Source organism: Arachis stenosperma, chromosome 9 (assembly GCF_014773155.1).
Source record: "Arachis stenosperma cultivar V10309 chromosome 9, arast.V10309.gnm1.PFL2, whole genome shotgun sequence".
Lineage (NCBI taxonomy): Eukaryota > Viridiplantae > Streptophyta > Magnoliopsida > Fabales > Fabaceae > Arachis > Arachis stenosperma.
This window is the reverse complement of record NC_080385.1, coordinates 6,573,514-6,596,170: the sequence shown is the minus strand read 5'-3', so window position 1 is coordinate 6,596,170 and position 22,657 is coordinate 6,573,514. Positions and strand designations below refer to the sequence as shown.

Genomic DNA, 22,657 nt, shown 5'->3' with positions numbered 1-22,657 from the left:
AGCTATCCCGGGCTTTAGACGTAGATCTGGTTTTGGTTGTGTTCTCGGCACTACCGTTACAGTAGTGGTGACCAGGAGATTTACGCCTAGAGAGCTGTGTGTGACTGGCTCTAAATGATTACATTGTTAGATTTGTATCCTTGTCTGCTGCATCTCCTTCACTGTGCTACTGCTTCCCATCACTTGTGGAGTTGGAGCCGTAACCACCTCCGCATTATTACGTTCAATTTGAGCTTCTGCCGCCACCTCCTCGTTTTTGCCGAATAAGCCCACTACCATTGTTCCAACAAAAAAAATAAAAAAAAGTATCGTCAACACCAAGGTGACAATCTTCACTCCGACAATGAGTGATACGGCCACCAAACCTAACCACATCAGGAAAATCACTATACACCAATCCCAGAAACAATCACATATATGCGTACAGCGTTTAGAAGGCTGAGCCATTATTATATGCAGGCTTCACTTGCAATCCTACTTTATTTACTTCTACCCTTGTACTCTCGCCCTCACCCCCCTATCTGCTCTTTTTCTGCTTCGGAAAAGAGGAAGAGGAGAATGAAGGGAATTCGTTAACTCAGCCTCTAGTATTTTAAATTTTCAGGTTTTAGTAGGTTTTTGATTTAAATAATATTATTTAATTAATTTAAATATTTATTTTATAAGAAATTACTTATTTTTTACGAAATTTTTTTTTAAAGGCTGAATGATGAATAATTTTAAAAAATATTTAGTTGCACTGATTCAAAAATTAAACCTATTTTTTAAAAATTTAATTTTAATTAATTAATTAAATTGATTTTATATGATAAAATTAGTTATTAACCAATTATAAAATTTAAAAATTAGTTTTTAATCAGTTATAGAAATAAAAGCTGATTTTAAAAAAATAACTGATTTTTTAATAGAAAAACTGATTTTTGAAAAAATAAAACTGATTTTTAGGGAAAAAAACGAATTTTCTAAAAAAATCATTTTTTAAAATTAAATTTTAATCTAAAAAATTAAAATTAAAATATTTAAAAGTTAGTTTAGTTAATATATTAAAGATTGATTTTTTTGAATTTGATTTTAGTTAATTAATTTTAAAAAATATAAATATAATTTTAAAATTATTTTATTAAATTAATTAATCAAAATATAGTTATAATTTTTTAATCGATTAATCACATTTTAATTTTTTAATGTACACGGTATACCCCTAAAATATAGTTATACAATTTTATAATAATAGATAGACCATTAACAAAGTAAAAAAAAATAAGACTCTTTAGTTCTTTTCAAACAGTTTATATTGCTTTCATAACCAATTTGTTCTTGCTTCAAGCTCCAATCATTTAATTTTAATATTTATATCAACCCCGAACCTCAAATGAAAAGCTTAAAACATTAAAAATACAAACATTCCCTATTGCCAGCCTATGTCTCACAAAAAAACTTCCAATCATGACTAAACTTGAACTCCTTCGATCTACCAGAACCGTTGAATGGAGGGCCATTAATAGTCCATATAGTGCCAATGCCAAATGGTAATAACTTCTTAGCAAGGAAACACATAACAATTCATATGTTTAATTGGCAATAGGTTCAAAATTACCGAATAGAATTTAAATCACTGAGTCTAATAACTCTCCTGTGCACATCAAGAACACCATAATTTGATGTTGAAAAAAAAAAACGAAATAATCAATGACTTAAAGATAGCATATGAATTAAGTATTCAAGAATTATGGAATTAAATCAATAAGATAAATAAAATATAAATGATATATCATTCTAAGAGATCCTGCTCTTCATATGTTAAATTAGTGAATGTTTATTCACTAATCTGTCCCTGCATTTCCAAGCAACAATTTTCATGACAAATGAGATGCACTTTTATTCCCCTCATAATGGAGGTCATTTTCATAAGTAAAACATTTTACCTAACTTATAATTTCAATTTGCAATTTACCATCTACAAAAACCACATCCTGCACTTCAATTCCCACACAGCAAACACTTATTGCAACAACTAGTCTAATCACTTGCATAATGCAGCAAATTATCATTCTTTCACTTCTTTTATATTTAGATATTCTACAAAAACAACCCTAAAAATCGTTCTAGAGATACCAATCATAGAGCAGACTATAAAGAAAAAATTGTCTGCTCCAAGCTATGAAAATTGCCATCTATCCTTAGTTTTAACAAAATTGATTTGAACAAATATGAGCATTGCATGTGACAACTAAGGAAATACAAAAGAAAAAAAAAACCAAAATATATTGAAACCAACAGGTGGGAAAAGGAATACATCAAATGTTGAACCAAAACACTGAACAACAAAAAAGAATATAAACAAATAACCTTGTATTGCCACCATATTTTCTGCTTTACTTCATCATTATAGGTAAATCCACTCATAATGTAACAATACGTGGATCTTTCATGCTGTGTGTTATATGCTGCCATGCTGGGAATTGAAAACAAGTTAAGGTTAGCATGTCAAGTAAAGTAAATGGAACAACAACAACATGCATGATAAAAGCATAGCCCATGAAAGTATAAAAGCAGAGTAGTACGAAACTAACTTCAAAAATTACTATAAATTTAAAGTAACTTGAGGTATCAACTGCATCAATGCTCTATCAATTACTATAAGTATCCAAATGATATATAGAAGATGATCACTTATTTCTAACTGCATCTTTTAAATCATAACATTAGGTAGTTAAAATTGCTGGTGTCATAACCTCTGCCAAATTAAAATTAATGATGCAAGTCAAAAGAAGTTTTGTAAATCATATTTCAAGAAACTAAAGAAATAAAATGCATCCAAGAGATCAAGAAAGGACAAAGCTAACTATGCCAATGTTAACATGTATGGCATTTCTACCATGGATAAAGTATGAATCATTGATAACTCTAAATTGTTTAAAATTTTTCAAACAGGGACCACAAATCTATTTATTTTTATTTAGTTAAACAAATGTGCAGAATCAAATGCTTCTGCAACTTTTGATACTTTATTTAAAAAGTAAATAAAAAAAATAAAAAATATAAAGTATAAACTATAAATAAACCAAATTTTCTTCAATATGATAGAAGAAAATAAAGTATCAACTATCAACTGAAATATCACCTTTGTTTTTTTGTCAGAAACTTAAGAACAAAAGAAATTACACATTTCTCACCTTTCTCACACTGAAATTGATAAATCCGTTCTTAAAAAATTCACCTTAAAAAATCTAAAGGGCAAACGAATGCTCCAAGGCCCAAAACGACATCGTCTAATATGAGAAAAGGCAAGTTCTAGTAAACGACACCAACACAGTACTCCTGGATTTCGTTTCATCTGAGTAACTACAAAGCAAAAACCCTGTCACCACCGAAAACATTTTCCCACTCTTCTCGACTCTTTCTCCGGCCACCGTCATCGCCGCCACACACGACTGCGAAATCTCCGAGGGTAAATGGCTCACCAACCGTTTGACCCATACTACGCATACCAGCAGCAGGATGAGCGAAGCCACATCAACACGTTGTTTGTGTCGGGCCTCCCAGACGACGTGAAGGCGCGTGAGATTCACAACCTCTTCCGCCGTCGCCCCGGCTTCGACTCCTGCCAGCTAAAGTACACCGGACGCGCCAACCAGGCACGTCAATTTTCCCTTTCATTCTCCTCAAAATAATAATGAGAAAAAAAAGAAGGAAAGAAGCTTCTCTTTACTGATGCCGTTGTAACTGAAATTTCGGTGAATTGTGTATATTACTTTCTCACTTTAGTCCTATTGAAATTGAAATCGTGAAGTTTGATTATAAACTAATGACGGTCTCTGATATTGATTTGAATAATGAGAATACAATGTCATGTTACTTTCATTAACCAATTCAATGTTAGAGACTAATTTAAGCACGTAATGGACTATTTTAGGGTTTTATAAGTGAATTTGCTTAAGTTAAGTGCTATAGTGATCGGTGATTACTACAGTTTCAGAGGGCTTAAGTGAGGATTTAATCTAATTTTTTGATGATATTGAATGAAAGTTGTTCACTCATTCACTCAATAATCTTTTCAGGTTGTTGCGTTTGCTACTTTTTTCAATCATCAATCGGCGATGGCAGCATTGCACGCTTTAAATGTAAGTGGTTAGGGTCAGATTATGCCATTTTAGATGAAGGTCAAGGATTTGGAGTTTATTAGTTTAGGACGGTAGTGCAGATAGTTCATTCTCATTTCCATGTTGAGAAAATTATTTGATACACTTATAGTTCATTAGACTTACGATTATGGTATCATCTACCCTGTTTTGGACTATGATGATATTGATGAAGATATGGTATGAAATTGACATGTGTGTAGTGATAAGGAAATGCTGGAAGTTAGTGTATTATGAGTGATTCTAAGTTGTCCAGTAGATGATAGAGTAAAGATGGTATTTTTACTGATAAAATGTCCACAGTTAGTTTCCTATGTGATTTCTTTCTTACGGGGCAATCATCAGGGCGTGAAATTTGATCCACAAGCTGGTTCTGTTTTGCATATTGAACTTGCTAGGTCAAACTCAAGGAGGAAGCGTAAGCCAGGTATATACATTATGCTTACTTGTGAGATATGAAAATGAAAAACATTAATATTTTCCATTCTGTCCAATATAAAAATTCATATGTGATTTAGGTTGATAAATTGTGGAGAAATGGAGTTGTTTATACATTCCAATATGTTCATTGGACTATTTGTCTTGCCCAGGTAGCGGAGCCTATGTTGTTATAGATAAACGGTCTAAAGGAGAGGCTGATGTTCAAGGGTCATCAAGTGATGATGGTAATGTTGCTTCATTATAAGTTCAAAGCAAAGTAGATATATGATTCCCATGTTATGAATTATATGATGCGCTACACTTCCCTTTCCTATTCAAATTGGATTAGTGAGATGAAGAAAGGAAATTAGGGGAGGACTACAAAGTTACGTTACATATTCTTGTCCCTCTTGGATTTGTGGCTCACCTGCATGTTCTTGCACATTAGGTGACAGTGATCCTGATGAACCATCAGGAAGTGGTGGCAGCCATGGTGATTTAGCAACCACTAAAAGGTCAAAAGTACAGTTTACTACGAGTCACTATTTCATGATTTTGCATATTGCTGACACAAATGTACTGAGTGATAAAAATATCCTAAATGTTTTGAATACTCTAGTGGTTCCTTATTCCCTAACTTTTATGTTTTCTAATTGTTTGCAGCAGTGAGATTAAGTTTGGCTCTGACAGTGCTGTGTCTGCGGTAAGTGAATGAGAACCCACAATAGATTGGAACTTTTCATCTTACTGCCTCTGTGTAGAACAGCCAATATTTGTCCCACTCTATATGATGCACAGAGTTCAATACCTTGGTTTTCAAACAAGAAGTTTAGATATTCTGCATGCTTAAACTTTATTATTTAAAAAAAAAATGTCCTAGAAACTCTTGAACAATTTACTATTGTTCATACAGTTATCAAGTTTGGTTGTTTACATTATACCTTTGGGTGGGACCCTTCTCTAAACCTTGCGTTAACACGGGATGTTTGTGCATTGGACTTCCCTTATTGAATGATTTCAGCCTTGTAACAAAACATGTAGATAGATCAATACATAACATAAACAAGTCAAATCAAGTACCCGACAAAAGTGTCCAAATTATACATTTTGATTACAAATCAAGTGTAAATATTTAGACTTGTGAACGCAATTGTGCAATGAATAGTTTACCAATTGAACTTATACAATTTTCTCTTTCAAAAGGAGTATGTATTTGAGTAAACTAGTTTAAATAATATCATAAATTAACTCAAATAAACAATCATGTTCATTACTGCCTAGCATGTAAAAGATTTTACTTCCATTTCTCATTAGAAACGTCTATATTTAATTCTTCCAAATTTTCTGTAGGAACAGCATGAAAGGGGTCCTGATGGAGGACCATGCTCTACTCTCTTCATTGCAAATCTTGGTCCAAACTGCACCGAAGATGAACTGAGACAAACTTTCTCAGTGTGAGTTGTTGTGTCTATAGTAAAGTTGTTCATATTGGACCTACTGGTTCTTGTTATATCTTGATCTTGCAATGTTCATTTTTCACTTGATTTTGAGTTTTTACTATCGAGCTTTAATGTCTTAAATCCATTTTCCAGGTATGCTGGATTCAACATGGTCAAAATCCGTTCTAGAGGAGGAATGCCGGTTGCATTTGCTGATTTTGATGTGGGTCATAGTTCTTGTTCAATCCCCTGTTGGTCAGTGTAGTAAATTTTGCTTGCTTACTCCTTGTCAATTTACTAACCTTTATTCTTTTACAGGAAGTTGAACAAGCTACTAAGGTCATGGAGCAGCTTCAGGGCAGCATGCTGTCATCGTCAGATCGGGGTGGCATGCACATAGAGTAACTTCTAACCTAATGGTTTCTATTAATTTTAGATACTCTAGCTAGGATTGGATGTCTTATGTCCCTAAATTTTTTCTTGTAGATACGCAAGGTCTAAAATGAGGAAGCATTAGAAGAAATGGAAGCAAGCCAATTTCCAGATAATTTTGTTGTTTGATATAAAGGCCAACATTGTGTTTTCTCTAGCATAGTTGCAACGTATTGGAAATATTGGGAATGTTTACCAACGTTAGAAAACATCTTCATTTTGTAGTATATTCCTTTCACTAATATAAAAAAAGATATTCCCTCATTTTGTTTTTATCCTTCATTTTAGCTAAATTTATTACTGAGTTATGGACTAAACATGTCCTTGATCTATAAAGCTTGATTTGTAATGTTAAATGGAATATTGTTGAGAAATAGAGATATTATGTACGTTCTGATGACCTAAGAACATGCAAATAAGATAAGAAGCTAGATTACTAATAGAATTATGTTCGTACTGTTTTTTCTTTATATTTTTACATTTTCATGGTATAAAAGACATACTTTATATCTTTTATCAATTATTTTTAATATCAAAAGTAAAATGTGTATGAAAAAATGTATAAAAAAGTGGTGTATATAATTATTACTCAGTAACCAAATATAGTAGTGTCATGCAACTCTGAATAGTTTTCATGTGAAAAAGACATTACATTATTGCAATCTTCCATATTTTCATGTAAATACAACTAGTATAAGATACACTCATGATGGTAACTTTTTCTGGTGGGTTTGTGAACATTATAGTACTAGAAGTGTAATGATTGAAGTGCATTCAATTTACTGGGTCGGTTTCAAAGGCCTGTTCTTCTATGTCTAATCTTTCTCCAACTGCCCAAACATTTATAACGCTCTGGAAAATGACTTTGGTATATCTATTAGCCATTATTGTTATTGTTTACTATTTAGCATTAGCTTTAAACTCTAGAAATTCCAACCGCTAAGTAATTCATGGAGAATAGTAGCAATTTACTTTTAAGGATGCAGTACATTTTCTTTCCATCGATTTGATATCCTTTACTTATTCTGGTGAGCTTAATCTAGAAAAGCAGCAAGTGTTAATGCAGTGGAAAAATGAGTTTTCTTTTGCTTTTTGGGTACAACATAAAAGAAAAGGACAAAAGCTTAAATCTTAGAAACCTCAACACCTATCTCATCCACCAATAGTTGTAGTCCATAATAATGAGGTGCATGTGTATATGCTCCCAAATTTTTGCAATATCATAATGCTTAGCACAAAACTCAGCAAGTTAGTCAGAATAAGCAAGCATTGTCTTCACCATAGGTATGCTCTAAAATCAACTTTCAGGAGAGTTGCCATCAAGGTTTTTTTTTTTTTTAAATCTTAAGAACATTGCATGCATTATGCAAGTTCATTTTGTTCTTTCAATATTATTTAACATATTAATAACTTTAAGAATATATTGTCTTAGTTAAGCTTTGTTAAGTAACCATGGAATTAGGAAGTGACATGGGAAAGAAGGGATTAGCACCCTTAATACAATAAATTTGTGTAAAATGGAAAATAACACAATAATTATGGTAGGAAATTAGGAATCAGGACCCGTGTATTCTGCACTGCAGTATTTGTGTTGATGTTGATGATCTATAAGAAGTAATGATATATGGACAAGAATTAGACAGGGTTGGCCTTGAGATAAGGTATGGAGTCATTTTGTTTATAATTTGCCAAATCATAGGTAAGTGACATCACACTTTGACATGTCTCATGAATTTATGTTGTCTGAACCCTCTCAGGATTGTCATCATCAGCCAACCAATGAATTTTGCTTCACATGATTCCTAGAAGTCAAGAATTCAAAAAAGCATAGGACATTGTCAACATCAGCCAACCAAGATTTTTTGGTTTTATTAATTGCTTCAAAATTTTAAGATTTTTAAAATGGATAAACTCTACCTGTCTCATTAACTTCTACTATATATTCAGCATTTTAGGCTTTTGTTTTGTCATGTCGATACTTACCTCTTTTTTAATTATGAGATATTGAGATTAGTGCTATATTTTATAAAATATGAAGATACTCTGTCATGAGTCATGAGACTTACATATATTAGAGTTCAGTTTAGTGTACATTTTCATAAATAATATGTTTCTAATATCATCCAAACTCAAAAAGGTGAAGTGTCATTATTAATTACCCTGTGATTTTAGTACCCTTCATAGATGCAAAAGGCTAACTCTGATTTGTCTGTGTCACTGTCCAAGTTGGTTCAGAACTTCAGATGACAACCATCAAACCATGTTTGTTTGCTTCTCAACGCATATGCATGTGCATGGACACACACATGGAAAGTGAAAAGGGATAATTAAACCAACAATCTTTGAACTTAGAAGAAGCTACTCCATTTCATTTCATTTCAAGACCCCACAAACTCTCTCAAGTCAAAGAGGCCCTTTTAGGCACAATAGTGTGTACATGATTTTCCCTGAAGAATTTCAAAAGCTTCTATATTTTTTTACCTATCCTACTTTCACCCTGCTATTATACACAGATGCAAAATTAGATCTCACTGCAGAAAGATAGATAGAAAGATGCAAAATTACAAAATAGGAGGGAAAATAAACATATTTAGCATAACAAGAAAAAAGCGATTTTCAATTTTGATCAAGTATCAACCCCTTTTTAAATGTCATCTTCACATGAAGTCCTTCTTGCTTTGTTGTCCCTATCCCAATATGCAGGCCTGTATTTGTCAAGAGATAGCTTCCCACTGAATGATTCAAGTGACTCTTCTAACAGAGGACCGCTGTAATGGTGCTGCCTCTGCAGCGGCTCCGACCAGAGTCGGCCACTCCGGTTTCCCACATCATAACTTGGAGTTGAAATGTAACTTGTGTCCATGACCATGTCGCCGTCCAGTATACGAAGAACCTTGAATAAACAAGCAGAAATAATTTTAAAAACAGTTAGGCAGGGAACATGGTCAAATTCAAAAAACATGATCTAAACATGCAGCATTAGCTTTTCCTATTGATTTTAACTTAAAACAGAGTTTGATCAAATTATAATAAATATGTGATTGAGAATTCTTCAAAGCAATTTTTCCCAACAAAAAAATCAGTTCAAGAACTTGCTTTACCTGTGACATCCGTGGTCTAGAATGAGGATCTCGCCGTATGCATAATGATGCAGCATGCAACATGCAATAGACCTCATTTTCTAAGTATTGGTTCCCCAGCCTTGGATCAATCAGTTCCTCAATGGCATATTCTTCCAACAGAGGTCGTGCCTGTTGAATATCAAAACATTTACTCAAATTTCGACCACACTTGGCATGAACAACCAGAAACATAAAAGGGGATTATATAGGACTTCTGATTGTTAATTATAGACATAGCCATACTTTAACTCTTAGGCAATGTTTGGTTGGGGATAAAATAAAGGGTGAAAATTTTCACAGAATGGTTCGAGTAAAAGTTTATCCATGAAAATTCCATTAGAACTTTATAACTTACCCACTCAGTAAGACACTGCTGTCCCTTAGGCCGCGTGAGATCCACAGCTTTTCTCCCTGTAACAAGCTCCACCAATACCACCCCGAATGAATAAACATCAGCTTTTTCAGTTATTTGGCCGCTTTGAGCATATTCAGGAGCCAAATACCTACACAGAAACAGCATATCTTAATTGTGAGTTCATATTTCTCAGACAAGTTTTGATTATGAAAACCATTCAGGAAAAACACAAATACATACCCGAATGTTCCAATTACTCGGGTTTCCACACCCGTGTCTCCATCAGGTTGCCACCTCGCCAATCCAAAATCACCAACCTTGCAATCACAATATAATGCTGTTAGAAAAATTAGGCATGTATGTAATCCAACTCAAATTCAGCATACACCAGAGTTTAGATTGTAATCTATACAACACTCAGAAAATTCTGTCCTTTACGTCCAATGGTAAGTAAATTTAAAAATGTAGATGGGTGGATATTCAAAAGTGAGGTAAAGGTGCCTTTTATAGTGTAAACTACAAACCTACAAGAATGCATTGTACAATAAGCAAGCACTACCATACCAGTGGTTCAAAATCATGAGTTATGAGAATGTTGTTAGGCCGCATGTCACGGTGGATAATGCATCCCACTCTGCACTCTTCATGAAGATATCGTAACCCACGAGCAGCTCCAATGGCAATTTTTTGCCGTGCAGCCCATTCTAATGGTTCTCGCTGTCTCCCTGAAATAGTTTGAAATATTAGACGAATTTACAATCATGTCAGTAAAATATGTCTTGTTTCAATCACTGTATTCAAAATGAAAAACATCGCCACATTAATATACTCTGCACCAATGTAGCCTTTAAAAGACTAGAACAACCCTACTTCACCACCTGCTTTTAGTTGGCATCAGATTAATAAATCAAAGTAGCAAACATAAGTCTGATATTATAGTCTAGTGCAATTGAAAAAAAATCTGTAAGCACAGAAGTTTGGATGCAAGAGAGCAAGAGAAATAACCATATAAATGTGAATCCAATGATCCATTGCATATGTACTCGTAAACTAGTAGCCTTCTCTTATCCTCTATGCAGAATCCAATCAGCATAACAACATTTCGGTGCTGAGCACAACTCAGGACTTCTACCTCTGAGCAAAACTCAAGGTCACCCTGAGAACTAGCCAATTTATGTTGCTTGACAGCAACGACTTGTCCATCCGGTAGAACCCCTCTGTGAACGGATCCAAATCCCCCCTCAGCCAGGAAGTTGGCCTCAGAAAATCCACCAGTGGCAAGTTCTAACTCGGCATAGCTGAACCATCTTGGAGGTTTTCCGAAAACAGGTGCCTTGTGTTGACATATTGAGCATAATGGAGGTGGACCAGGCGGAGTATTTCTAGATAATGATATTGCCTCTCTGAGATTTCCACTAAAATCTGACTCATTTCTATAATTTGACATTTCAATTCCAGCTCCTCGATCGAGCCTTGAGAACTTTTCTAGCAAGGCTCTAGTTGCAGATGTTTGAGGCATATCTTGAGATATTTCTGGCCTTTCTTCGTTTCGTTGAGATGATTGTTGATGTAAAAGTAATTCTGTGATCCATGGCTGGAATCTCAAGCTTGCCGAAGATGTGGACAAACTTTCACTTTCTGTGTCTGAATCATCAAGTTCTTGATTTTCTTTGATAGTCTCCTCTTTCTTCAACTCACCATTTGTCTCTGAGATAAAGAATGGTGAAGTTCCTGGATCAGAGCTTGAAACTGATGAAGTTCCAGCTTCCGTTGCAGTAAATGGAGTCCCTTGCTCCGGGCTGCTAGTTGGAGTTACAGAAGGTCCCTTAATGGAATTTAGTGAATCGGTATTCTTTTTGGTTTGATTTTCAGCCAGCTCGTCATGCTCAGAAGGCAATGGACGTGATTCTTCAGCTTCCTTTTGCGATCCAATCAAATTCAAGCGGAGTACTTTTGGTTGGGAACGCTTCATGACCACAATATTACACTGTAGCTCTTCCATGCATCGCTTTTCTTCATGTTTGAGCTGTCTGCAAAGAAAAACACCAAAAGTAGCAACTTAACTATAATCCCACATGAACAGAGAACAGTCTAGTTGGTGTTTAAAGGATTTTATTTTCACATTTTTCTTCACAAAAGACAACAAAACACACTAAAAATGAAAATAGGAAAACCAATCAGCTTATTGCAATTACAATAGCATGCTTTTAGTGAGGAAATTAAGGTAAGTGAGAGTGAGAAACTATTACTTGTCTAATACAACCCAATTGGCTTGCGCTTTCTTGGCTTCTGCGGCCACTGCTCCACAAGGAGATCCAGAAACAATTTTAATCCTGACATTTATCTGTTGAAGAAGGGTTTATAGAATATAATCTTCAACACTCTGAATCAATTTGCATGAGCTTTTCAGGGAAAAAAAATAAAAAGTAGGATATATACCAACCTTATTCGGATCATACACGTCATGGAGCTGAAGGATCATTTGAGAACAAGAATCAGTGATATCATGCTTCTGCTCTGAAACTGTTCCTGGAGGATACTTTTTACTGATACTGGCACAATCACCAGCAAATCTAGGAAAACCCCATAATCTTCTGCCTACATTTGTGTAAAGTAACAGTCAATTACACAAATAGCAAAGTAAAAGGTTCCTAACAAAAAAGAAAAAAAAATGCACTGCCACTCTGCCAAGACATAGTTTAAGATTTGCAAAACCAGGAGCAAACACCATTGGTGACAAATTAAGTAATTCACCATTTGTCAAATTGGAGAAGCAAAACACTATCTTGTGAGAAAAAAGAAGCATAAAAATGAATGAAATGCAGGGGAAAAGAGACATCATCACCTGAACTTTGAGAAGGCACAACCACTAGCAGGGTGATGCAATCTCCAGGTTGAACAACATGAGTGAGGGACCAAACAAGTGCAGTCCTCGGAATTTCTTTCGACGCCTTAACGGCAACGATAACCTTCTCAGCACCATCGGAGCCTTTGACTTGCTTCCCTATCCCCTTCTGTTGCTCTCGACTCATCACCACCAACAATAGAGAGTAGATACTACCTTACTCAAGATTTTACTCTCAAATCTCAGAAACACACAGCAAAACCTTCAACATCATAATTTAGCCTTTTCCCTACTAGAACAATTATCACCAAAACATGATTGCACATTCCGTAGCCATGGACAAAGGCCCTTTTAACCAAATTCAAACAAGCAACAAGAAAAGATAAAAAAGACCCTCTTGCAACGTTCACAGAATCTTGTTGTTTCCTTTCTTGTCACCTATATATGAGAATGATGATTCTGCAGGTACATTCCCCCAAAGCAAAGTACCAAAAATCCGTGAGGAATCAGAATCAGATACCCCCTCCTTGTTTTTTGATATTTTGTGGCTCAAAATGCAATGTGCTCCATTTCAGTGTGTTTCTGAAATTCAAGAAGATTCAAAGTAACTACTGCTCATTCACACACACATTTACACAAACACTTACTGTGCTATTTGTATAAGTAAGAATTTTTTAAAAGGCAAAAGAGGAAGGACCCTTCCCTAGCCGTTCTTCTTTTGCTTTTTTATGAATGAGCCTTCAAAACCACCCCCACCAAAGTCAAAAAAAGGAAAAAAATAGTTGAAAAGAAAGATGAAGAAAACAGGAAAAAAAAAAGTAAAGGGAGGGTTTCTGAGTGATTTTGGATCCAACTAGTTGGCTCTATTATCGAAAATGCCAAAAGATTCCTCAACAGAAATAGTGTTCCTTCCTTTTTCAACAGAAACCAATCCAATCATATATCAACCCCTTTCAGATATATGTGAATCAATGCACTGTTCCTTCTTCACAACCCAACGTTTTAACCCTGCATAATCACAAGATTCAACATGGATATAGATCAGAAAACTGAAAGAAAAGAAAAAAAGAAAACAAACAAACAAGCAAACTGTAGAAAAAATGCACAAAGAAAATGTGCCACATACAGAAACAAAAAAGAGAAACATAAAATATGGTTCCACTAATCACTTGAAAGTTGAAACCGCCATTTTGTTGGCTTTGAAGGTTAAAAATAAAAATCAACGAAAAAAGAACATCATTGGAGACTAGAAAACAAGAAAGAAAAACAAAACAAAACAGAAACAAGAATGAAAGGCCAAAACAAGATCCAAAGTCCAAACCTTCCTTTTTCTTTTCTCTATTATTATATATCTTTATTTATATTTTATTGATTTTCAATCAATCCTTTGGTAGAGTTGACAAACGAACATCCAGAGAAAAAACAACAAAGGAGAATAATTGGAAGTTAGATAGACAGTTTTATAAAACTCAAAATGCTTAATTTTTTCCTTGCAATAATTATTATCATCAGAATCTTTAATTTTATATCTTTTTGTGCCAAATTTCCAGCAAAAAGAAACATGAGCCAACCTTAACAATGAAAAACACAAAATGGGGTCCTTCAAAATAGAAAAATGGAGAATGGGGGTGAGATGTCCAAAGGGAACAATAGAGAGTCAGAGAGAGAGAGAGAGAGAGAGAAAGAGAGAGAGAACCAAGAAATGGAGCAAAGTTGAAAACTTTAGTAGAGATAGAGAAAACCCAGAAAGAGAAAAAGGAAAAGGAGTGTTGGTTGAGTGAAAATGAATGGATTTTATTTTATTTGTTTGTTTCTGGGGAAGAAGGAAAAGATGTGTTACGATCAGAACTCAGAAGCTTTGTTGTGACTTGTGAGTGACCAATGGAAGTTACAGACCAGAGATACCATTAGGAATCGTAGTTTCTATTATAACTCAAATTTATCATTTCTAAAAAATTCATTTTCTTGCGCTTGTAAATTTTACAAAAATATTCATTTTTAAGAAATTTGACTTTATTTAGTTGTTAACGTACTCATACATTTAAATAATGAGAAAGTATAGGGAGTTAATGAAATATTTGTACAATGTGTATAATAAAAGTTTAGAAAATATTAGAGATATATCTATTAGTGTTACATTTTTTCATCAACTGAAATTTTTGGAATGAGTAGTATCATGACATGGTATTAGAACTCTAAATTCGAAACGTTAAGAGTTCGATATGGATGATGTTCATTTTGTAATTCAATAGCTCATTATACACTTAGACCATTGGTTTCCTAGCACTACTCTTAAATAATTTTTTTAAACAAAAAGCTCAACACAATAAAGTGGATTAAAATCATCAACACCCAACACCAAAAAAAAATCATCAACACCCAAAAAATTAAAAAACAAATATCACTCCACTTTTTAAATAATTATTTATAAATATGATAGTAATTATGTAAACTTTATTATTATGATAGTGTATTAGAATCAAGTTTAATTTATAATAGTCAAAACCAAAATTGTGTCGTATTATAAATTTAGAGTGCATAAAATATTTTAAATTTTTGAAAAAAAATAAATATAAAAATTTAAATGGTGCAATTAAGTTTTTATGAATTTTATTATGATAAGTAATTATGTTTATTCAATCATGTTATATGTATATTAAAAATCAACTATAAAATTAATTATTTATATAAAATATATATTCAAAAGAAATTAAATATTACAAATATAATTGATTTGACCGTTATTTTTTATGTATATAACATGTTATATTTATACTTTTGTTTATAAAATAAAATTTAATTTTAATATATTGATAATATAAAATATTTTATAAAATTATTCAATTACATATATTTTGTAGACTTTATTAGCCGTAGTTATTTTTTCATATAAGGTATTATATAATTTAATGTTCGTATAAAATTAATTTACAGATATAGAAAAAATATATCAGAATAACACTTTTTTAAATAATGTAAATAATAGGTTAAAAAATTAATTCTAATTTTAAAATTTAAATTTTAAATTAATTAATTTTATTCATGTTTAGTGGGTCTAAAATGTAGTATATTATTCACAAATATATCAAAATTAAATTTTACAAAATATTTTAGAAGAACTTGGTTTATAGGGATATATATGAAGAGAAAGAGAAAGTGGAAAATTAAAATTCCCTTGTATATATAGAATAATTAAAATAAAATTCTCTCATTAAATTTCCCTGAAATTTAAAAGTTCTTACTTCTTAGTATTAATATTCAAACACACGATTTAAACACAAAGTATATCTTAAATATGTTCATAAATAAGTAAATAACATTTACTTCCTCAAATGATTCATATAAATATACTCTTATGTAAATCTAAACTAATTCTTTTATATATAGTAGATTATATTATTAAATAAATCTTATCTATTATTTCAAATTAATAGTAAATAGATATTTAATTGTTTACTTGAACAATATAGTCAGGTTTTTTTTCCTATTGTGTCAGATTATAGGGAGTTATTTTATACATTTTTTTTTTATTAACGGCTGCCTTTAAAGAATCAGTAGTTTAAGAATTAAAATGATTATCTTTATCTAAGAATTAAAATGTTATCTTGTTTAATTTCATAAAACGGTCTTTTTTTAAAAAACATGTCTTTACTAATTTCAGTCTTGATTACAAGTACTACACAATTATTATTATTATTTACTTAAAATAGAAACATTTGAAGTTTTCTAGATAATATATTTCATTAAAAAAATTAAAAATTTGAACTCTTGAAAATTTCAAACAACATTTTCATATTGATTATTTACATAAGTGTCATTAGTATAATTATTAGCAATACTCATGCATGTGTATATACGATTTTACGTGAAGAGAACTAGAAAATAGGGCCTAGAAAATATTATCTCGGTTAAAAAACAATTGCCTCTCTCAACTTAAATTTGAGGTGAGGGTTAGATGTCACGTGTGTATCTTAGTGGTTTAACCAATAGGAAAATTCTTTACCTCAAGAAATAATATTTATTCCAATATCATTTTTGTCTCATTGACCAAAACAAATAATTGTTCTGCAATAATAACATATATTGAGATTAGCACATCCACATTTTTAGAGTATATATGTTAGAATTATCAATTGAAAATTTTGTATAACAAATATATAAACTTTATATATATATATATATATATATATATATATATATATATATATATATATATATATATATATATTAAAACGATAGAATACATTAATTAAACCTAATATATAATAGGGTTAAGTACGATTTTGGTTTCTAAAGTTGGGGCTTAAATTTTTTTTTGTCTCCAACCTTTTTTGCTTATAAAATCATTCATAAAATTCAATTTGGTTTTAAAATCGTCTTTCGAACAATTATATTCTTACTCTCTATCGCTGTTTCGTCATCTCCTCTCTTGCTCTGCTTCTGCATCCCCGCTTCTTCATCTTCTTCATCTTCAGCAGCATCAGTATTCCAGATTCAAGAAAAATCAGAAGCAGACATTCACCTAATCAACAGAACATGATATTGCAGCAACATCAACATATCCAAAACCCATATCATCAATAGACAAACTCAATCTTATATTTCAGGCCAAATCAGAATCACCAAACAAAAAATTTAGATATTTTACAACAAAGAATAAGCCACAGAACAAGCCACGTTTCAGATATTCCAGTTTACAAAGAAAAAGAAGAAGAAGAGGTTCGGATTTCAATTTACTAGTTCAACCACAGCAGCTACAAGCAACGTCAACAGAGATTACAGAACAAGCTACAATTTAGCACGGCAAGTGGGGAGGACCAGCGGAACAGCAGTGGGCGGTGAGGGTCGTGGAGCAACGACGAGGACGCAGGGAATAGTGACGAACGGCGAAGAGAGTGGCAAGTAGGGAGGAACAACAGTGAGCGATAAGGGGCGAGGACCGGCGGCAGTGGCGGCAGCGGAGGACATTAATCTCTTTAGCTCACGCATCCCCCTCTCTCTCTCTTCGCGGTTAGTGACAGTGGCGACGAATCCAATACAACGGCAGCTCCCCCCTCTTTCCTCTTGTGATCCCTTTCCTTCTCTTCTTCCCTTCTCCTACCTCCGGGGCGTGATTCCTTCCCCCATTTAATCTCTTTTCTTTTTTTTTAATTTTATACTTTTTAATTAAGGTATTTTAGTAATAAAAATTAAAATTTTGGTAAAAAAAATGATTTTAAAATTAAGTTAAATCTTAGGAACGATTTTGTAAGAAAAAAAAGGTTGAAGATGGAAAAAATTTCCAGTCCTTATCTTAGAGATCAAAATCGTACTTAACTCTATATATTAAGTTTTTGTGTGATGATAAAGGAAAATGAGAAGAAAATGGAGAGAAGAGAAAAAGAAAAGTATATTCTCTTTTGATGTTTGTGTTTAGAATAAAATAGATAGAAAATAATTCTAATATAAAATTATAAATAGAAGACATTATATATACTTTATAATAATATAATGGCTCATTTTTTTTGTTATGCTTTTAGAGAACATGTTATGTATAGACAGGGGCGGATTTAAGGGGTAAGTAGTAGTCTTGGCTCTCCAACAAATTTTAAAAGCTCATATACTATTATAATAAATATCTTATACAGAATAAAATTTAATAATGTAGTGATAGTAAAAAGAGTTATTATTCTTGTCAATGAGATATAGTTTAAATGGCGTAGTCTCTCCATATTTAATTAAGAGGTCGCAGATTCAAGTTTCTCTATTTTTGGTAAAAAAAAAAAAAGAGTTATTATTCCTTATGTAATAGAGTTTAAATTTTTCTACATATATTTAGATTATTTGTATTTTTTATTTAATTCGATTTTTTTAACATTTTTTTCTTAAGATTAATTTTAACATTTATAATCATATAAAAATACTTTAATATTATTTATAATAATATTATTTTTTTAATTTTATTTAGTTGTTTTTTATTCTTTTTTAATTCATTTTTACCATATTATTATATAAAAATATTTTAATATATTTTAAATTCACGTAACAAAATTGTTAGTGCAATTAACTTATATTATTTTATGTCATATTTCTTAATGATTTAAAACATAAAAATATAATTTACCGTTACATAAATATTTAATAAAATAAATTAATTAATAAAATATTTAAAAATATATAATTTTATATTTTATTAGATATAAAATCATTAAAAAATTATGAAAAAATTATAAAAACTGAGATAATTTTTTTATTTCACAAGTATTTATTAATTTTTTAAATTAAAAAATTAATTATAGTTATATCTATTATCAAATATATAGTATTATATTTAATTATACAATATTTTAATTTTTAGCTCTTTTATTCTTAGATTTCTAGATTCTTCCCTGACTCCTGTGTATAAATATAGATGATCGTTGTGTTTTTAAATAATATGAAAATAATTTTTTTTAATTTAAAAATACGAATCAGAGGCAAAATTTTTGGGAGGTATGAAAATTTAAACGGTTATAAATCCGAGCCTCTGATTTGAGATTTTTTTTTTAAATGTAATATCGGTCTTTTAATTTATGAGCTTTTTAAATTGGATAGTCTGATTTTTAACTGTTTTAAAAATTTTTCACATCCCAAAATAATATACAATGAGCCAATAATAATGTATATAACACCAACATTTTTTTAATATGTAAATTAAAAAATCCAATATAATATCTAAAAATTAAAATTAACAATTATTCATAAAGAACCCCTATCCGTTCATCTAAATTCTTGAAATACTATTTGAGTTCAGATATGTACATGTGTCTCTTATTTTGCCACTTTAATTTCGGATAAGCCCCTCAGTCCTTAGCTTTTTTTATCTTCAAGTGAACGGTGTTGTTTGAATTGTCCATAAATATTTTTCCTATAACTCACAAAATGACTTTGAATTATATAATGACAAAAGTTTAAACTGAAGTAAGAAAACAAGAATAGATTGTTAAAGTAGTACCTTAAATTTACGGTTTTTATTATTTTAATTTTTTAAATTTAAAATTTATTATACTGATTTTTAAAATTTTATTTTGAGTATCATATTAATTTTTATATTTTTTTAATATTAAATCAACAAATGAAATATTGAATTAGTTCTGACTTATCATTCCAGATACAAGACTACATAATATTATTTTATTTTTGTGTTTAAATAAAACAAAATAAAAAGATAAAAAAGAGTTTATATAATATATAAATCGTTTTATTTCTTTCTTTTTTTTTTAAAACGATTTTGTTTTCATCTTATTTAAGTGTTAAAATAAGACATCATTTAATTTTATGTCTAGTATAATAAATTAGAGTTAACTCGACATTCTATTTGTTGATTTAACTAAAAAAAAAGTCAAAAATCAATATAGTATTTTAAACTAGATTTCAAAAACTAATATAATAAATTTTAAATTTAAGAAATTAAAATAATAAAAATCATAAATCTCAATAACCACTATAAAAATTTAGTCGAAAAAACAACTTTGGATTACGGATAAAAACAACATTACTCGATTTTTAAATGTAGCTTCATGAGCGGGATCTTAAGGGAAAAAAAATGATGCAAGAAAATGTATGGAGTGCCGTGATGATGCTGATTCTATAAGGTCATTAATAAATGGCAGTGTCGTGTTATGGTTTTTGTTTTATGACAAACTCACTGACTTAAGGTCACTGACAAATGAAGCAATGTGTCATTTGGAGTAATGGCAAGATTACAATTTAATGAGGGTCCTACATCATCTTGTTTTATTTGTTTCCTCCTTTAATTTCCTTTATTCTTATTAGGATTATTGTATTTTTCTTTTCTCTTTTATGATCCTATCAAAGATCTTTAAATTTCAAATTAAAGGATGGGTGACTCGAATGTGATGCTAAAGTTTGCTTGTTCCTAAAGTTGTATTTGTATATGACCAAAATAGTTGGGAGGGAAATCTAGGTGACATCGACTTTGAGTTCTGGTTGGAGATTGTGGGTTGATCCTTTTTATGATGTGGTAATTAAGTTTACTAATTTGTAGTTTGTGATAGATGGGTGTTATCATTATCTAAAGTATGATTATAAAAAGGTGTTATTTATTTGCTTATCTAACATTATTATTGTTGTTATTGGTCCTTTTTAATGATTTTGCTTATCATTGGTTTTCACTACCAAGTGAATTATTTTATTTCAAAATTTTATATGATAAAATATTATTTTAGTGATTAAAATTTAAGCTGAATCTTAATTTAGCCCTTAATATTTTAACGTCTTATTTCAATCAAAAAAACTTTCAAACGTTCTATTTCAATTATAAAAAAGTTTTAAGCAGGTTTAATATTATCTCACCATTATATTTGACACAAACAATTCACACATTAAAGAGTTAATAGTATTCGAATTCATTATTTATATAAAATCGATCTACCAACTATCATTAATATAAAAAGTTTTTTCTTTAATTTTAAAGTGCTGATAATTGATGGTTAGGATTTGAAATTTTTTATAGAAAGAAAATTGAGAAAAAAAATATTACAAGAAAATTTTTGTTATGTTTTTTTAACACATAGAATAAAATATGACTTAATTAGTAACATTATTAAGGTTCATGTCACTCATTCTATTAACTATTAGTGTCAAATTTAATGCTAATAGGACCACATTGATGAATCTGTTTAAAACTTTTTAAAATAGAAATAAGACGTTTAAAATATTAAAGACTAAATTAAAATTTGACCCAACATTAAAGATTAAAATAATACTTTATTTTTTATTATAATTTAAATTTCTTTGTTTTTATATAAAAAATTTAGCTAACGCATATATTAAGGTTATGAACAAAATAAAGTTTTTATTAAAAATATATAAACTTTAAATTTTTAACGTATGTGTTATATATTTACTAAGAAATAAAATCCTCTATTAATAATATGTCCTATTAATTAAATCTTTATCTAACTAATTTCAGTTGATCGAATAGATAATTTGTTTCCTTATTTAAAAAAATATTATAAAATTTGTTTGTGTATCTAATAATTTATTTACTAACAAATAGCAATACATTTTTACATAGAGCTCAGTGAAATAATCCTTATATAAAACTGCACCATTCAATTTTCAATCAGGGCAATAGCGACATAAAATCTCTTCCATGTTGAATCAAGCAATTATTAAAAGAAGAAAAAAAACTATTGACCATTAATAAATAGGACCCACTCAAATAAAAACGTTTAAAATTTTTTTAAGATATTTTTCAGTAATTAAAATTCAATACATATAATTAATTAAATTATATTATTTTTGTCAAAATTAGATAAGATAAATTTATTTTGGTCAAAAAATCAGTAAATTACACTTTGAATTGGTCTAAACTAATATTTTTTTTATAAAAAATGACTAGAATATCTACTCTATTATAAAAAATGACTAAAATACTCTTATTATTATTATTATTATTATTATTATTTTGAAAACCAAAAATCCTAATTCTTCTCTTATCTCTATACCATTATAAAATTAGGATTTAAGGTTCTTAAAATTAAAAGAAATATATATATATATAAAAGAATATTTTAGTTATTTTCTATAATAGAGTTATTGTAGTCATTTTTATAAAAGAGAATATTAATTTAGTCAATTCAAAATTTAGTTTATCGATTTTTTGGCTAAATCAATTTGTCTGATCTAATTTTGACAAAAATAACACGATTTAATCGATTAATTATATGTATTAAATTTTAATTACTAAAAATTATCTTTAAAAAAAACGTTTTAAATGTATTTATCTGAGTGGCTCCCTTAATAAATTTAGAAAAATGGGTTAAAAAAATGAGTCTAACTCTTTATGTGCTTTCCATTTGAAACAAGGTTTTTATGGCATTTTACCATTTTCTTTGAAATTGAGAAAATCAAATAAA

General features: G+C 30.4%; 2 protein-coding genes across 6 annotated transcripts; one reads left to right on the top strand and one right to left on the bottom strand.

The window, feature by feature from the left end:
* The first annotated feature begins 3,229 nt into the window (after positions 1–3,229).
* On the top strand, positions 3,230–6,835 carry LOC130948605 (uncharacterized). Of its 4 annotated transcripts, none has more exons than XM_057877400.1 (10): positions 3,230–3,638; positions 4,062–4,124; positions 4,488–4,569; positions 4,733–4,807; positions 5,011–5,077; positions 5,229–5,265; positions 5,919–6,016; positions 6,155–6,224; positions 6,320–6,402; positions 6,488–6,835. In XM_057877400.1, exons 1-10 carry the CDS (start codon positions 3,456–3,458, stop codon positions 6,516–6,518), a joined length of 789 nt encoding a protein of 262 aa, XP_057733383.1. In that variant the 5' UTR covers positions 3,230–3,455; the 3' UTR covers positions 6,519–6,835. The 4 variants fall into 4 exon arrangements, with proteins under 4 accessions (XP_057733383.1, XP_057733381.1, XP_057733382.1 ...); XM_057877398.1 differs by having other exon boundaries at positions 3,231–3,638; positions 5,913–6,016; positions 6,488–6,834; XM_057877399.1 differs by having other exon boundaries at positions 3,231–3,638; positions 5,226–5,265; positions 6,488–6,834.
* Positions 6,836–8,770: 1,935 nt separating this feature from the next.
* Positions 8,771–14,639, bottom strand: LOC130948603 (inactive protein kinase SELMODRAFT_444075-like). 2 transcript variants are annotated; one of them, XM_057877395.1, is made up of 10 exons: positions 14,327–14,639; positions 12,756–13,763; positions 12,354–12,508; positions 12,160–12,254; positions 10,916–11,940; positions 10,475–10,635; positions 10,151–10,227; positions 9,911–10,058; positions 9,535–9,684; positions 8,771–9,326 (listed from the first exon to the last, which is right to left on the bottom strand). In XM_057877395.1, exons 2-10 carry the CDS (start codon positions 12,940–12,942, stop codon positions 9,078–9,080), a joined length of 2,247 nt encoding a protein of 748 aa, XP_057733378.1. In that variant the 5' UTR covers positions 12,943–13,763; positions 14,327–14,639; the 3' UTR covers positions 8,771–9,077. The 2 variants fall into 2 exon arrangements, with proteins under 2 accessions (XP_057733378.1, XP_057733379.1); XM_057877396.1 differs by lacking the exon at positions 14,327–14,639 and adding an exon at positions 13,882–13,898.
* Positions 14,640–22,657: the final 8,018 nt, after the last annotated feature.

What these genes read in the sequence shown, in the direction of transcription:
- LOC130948605 (XM_057877397.1), top strand. Translation starts at nt 3,456, where the DNA reads ATGGCTCACCAACCGTTTGACCCATACTACGCATACCAGCAGCAGGAT. An exon ending in ACACCGGACGCGCCAACCAG is followed by an intron (nt 3,639 to 4,061) that starts GCACGTCAATTT and finishes TAATCTTTTCAG; the next exon opens with GTTGTTGCGTTTGCTACTTT. An exon ending in AAGGAGGAAGCGTAAGCCAG is followed by an intron (nt 4,570 to 4,732) that starts GTATATACATTA and finishes TGTCTTGCCCAG; the next exon opens with GTAGCGGAGCCTATGTTGTT.
- LOC130948603 (XM_057877395.1), bottom strand. Translation starts at nt 12,942, where the DNA reads ATGAGTCGAGAGCAACAGAAGGGGATAGGGAAGCAAGTCAAAGGCTCC. An exon ending in TGTGCCTTCTCAAAGTTCAG is followed by an intron (nt 12,509 to 12,755) that starts GTGATGATGTCT and finishes ACACAAATGTAG; the next exon opens with GCAGAAGATTATGGGGTTTT. An exon ending in ATTGGATTCACATTTATATG is followed by an intron (nt 10,636 to 10,915) that starts GTTATTTCTCTT and finishes AAACTATTTCAG; the next exon opens with GGAGACAGCGAGAACCATTA.